The 1,793-nt window shown below is 64.0% G+C and overlaps 1 protein-coding gene across 1 annotated transcript in view; it reads right to left on the bottom strand.

Annotated features, from left to right (window-relative positions):
• Window positions 1–1,793, bottom strand: part of RHOT2 (ras homolog family member T2) — a gene marked incomplete at its 5' end in the record, with an annotated part of 9,809 nt that overhangs the window by 1,603 nt on the left and 6,413 nt on the right. The window contains 6 exons of the mRNA XM_010072671.1: window positions 7–36; window positions 155–277; window positions 432–512; window positions 929–1,059; window positions 1,132–1,232; window positions 1,323–1,473. Of these exons, the coding sequence (XP_010070973.1) occupies window positions 7–36; window positions 155–277; window positions 432–512; window positions 929–1,059; window positions 1,132–1,232; window positions 1,323–1,473 (617 nt within the window). The remainder of the gene's footprint in view (window positions 1–6; window positions 37–154; window positions 278–431; window positions 513–928; window positions 1,060–1,131; window positions 1,233–1,322; window positions 1,474–1,793) is intronic.

The raw sequence follows: 1,793 nt of genomic DNA, 5'->3' as shown, positions 1-1,793 counted from the left end.
GAAGACGCAGGGGATCTGGCTGTCCAGGTAGTGTTGCTGCGGAGAGAGGGAGAAGGTCCGGTGAGGGGTAAGGGACCAACTCCCGGGAGATGAACCCCCAGAGATGTGGGGCTGCCCCGAAAAGGCTGCAGTCCCGCAGGTCCCCTCCGGCTACCTTATAAATCGTGGCACAGTAGCTGAAGGACCTAGGGTCGCGCGGGTCGTAGATGAAGCAGGCGACATCGCAGGCAGCGTCCGACGGCTTCGCAAACTTCGTGTCGGTGCTGACCTCATACAGCTGGGGCGGAGGAAAGGATGCGTGGCACGGCACCGTCTCGAGGAGATGGGCCGATTCTCACACCGTGCTGGCGTGACCACATCCCAGGGGTGCCGGGATGGCAATACTGGGGGGACACAGACCCCGCAGCGATTCCCTCCTCTCCCTGACTTACTATCAGGTACTTCTCCTGGCCGTTGACCTGCACCGTGTTGATGGCGTAGAGTGACGGCTCTCCTGGGTTCTCCTTCTGGGCCTGCCACCGACAAAAACACCGTCTCAGACAGCGGGGAGCATGAGCAGCGCACTTCACGCTGCCCCGAGCCCCAGGGGTGTCATGGACAATCGAAGGCCAGCCGGAGCGTGCGGCTAGGTGCATGGAGAAGCAGGGAAAGCCAGCATCGCCTCGGGGACACACGGCTGCTGGGAAGGCACAGCCCCTCCACGCCTTGGGACAAGCAGAGGGAGCGGGCCCGCTGCCTTGCGCAAAATTAAGGACACAAGAGCCACAGCAACCGGTACGGAGAGGGGTGCGAAGCCCTTTGCCGGGACGCTGGGGCCTGGCCGCGGGCAGGGAGGTGCTGTCACGCAGCAGATGGCTCAGCAGCCTGCCGGCTCTGCCTCCTGCTCCGCCGGGATGCAGTGCGGGCGGAGAGGGGAGCAGCCACTCACCGCGAGGCTCCTGCCGAGGAAGGCCTGCAGGAAGGCAGACTTGCCTGCACCCCTGGCTCCCAGCACCTTGCACAGGAAAACGTTTCTCTGGGTCTGGCCTTTCTCCAGGTCAATCCTCTTCTCCCGGGTCACTGGCAGGACAGAGGCTTGGTGAGCGAAAGGGGGGACCCGAACCGCAACGGGAGGGGAGGGCATGGCCGTACCTGTGAGGGCTTGTGTCTGGGAGTCCTGCTCCGAGAGGATGGGGTAGCCCAGGTAGCCCAGGCACTCCAGGCAGTGCCGCACATCCAGGTAAGCCACGAGCCTGCAGAGACAGAGCGCACCGCAAAGCCGACACGGTCAGCACGGGCTAAGCGACACGGCTAAAGGCCGGGGGGAGAGGGACTGAGCTTACGTCCACTGGCAGAGGAATCCATGCAGGGAAAGCAGGCCTTTATCAGTGGTGCATACCGTGTTGTAGAGCTCGGGGCCCCAGGGCACGCAGGGGAAGACGCTGAAGAAGTTCTGCAGCTCTGCAGGGGAGAGGGCTCCGTCCTGGTCCTGCCGAAACAACAGGGAGTCAGCAGCTGCAGCGGGACACAGCCCATGCACACCCCGGCAGCTCTCCGCAGCCACACCAAGCGTTGCTGGGGGCACAGAGGGTCCCTGGCACACAAGCCGCCCTGCTCGCCGCTGCAGAATGACACAGGGATACTTTCGGCGGCAGAAATCAATTGCAAGCGAGGCCAGAGCTGTGTGAGCGTGAAGAGCCTGTGCCCCAGGGACTCCCATCGCTGCACGAGAGACAGGCCAGTTCTGCTCTGCGATTGCGGCTTGAACCAGTGCCAGCCCCGCTCCTGGGCAGGACCTGCCCCCACCCAACCCC

This window comes from Pterocles gutturalis, unplaced genomic scaffold (assembly GCF_000699245.1).
Source record: "Pterocles gutturalis isolate BGI_N339 unplaced genomic scaffold, ASM69924v1 scaffold23722, whole genome shotgun sequence".
Lineage (NCBI taxonomy): Eukaryota > Metazoa > Chordata > Aves > Pterocliformes > Pteroclidae > Pterocles > Pterocles gutturalis.
The sequence above is the reverse complement of the archived record's forward strand: the minus strand, read 5'-3'. Positions and strand labels throughout refer to the sequence as shown.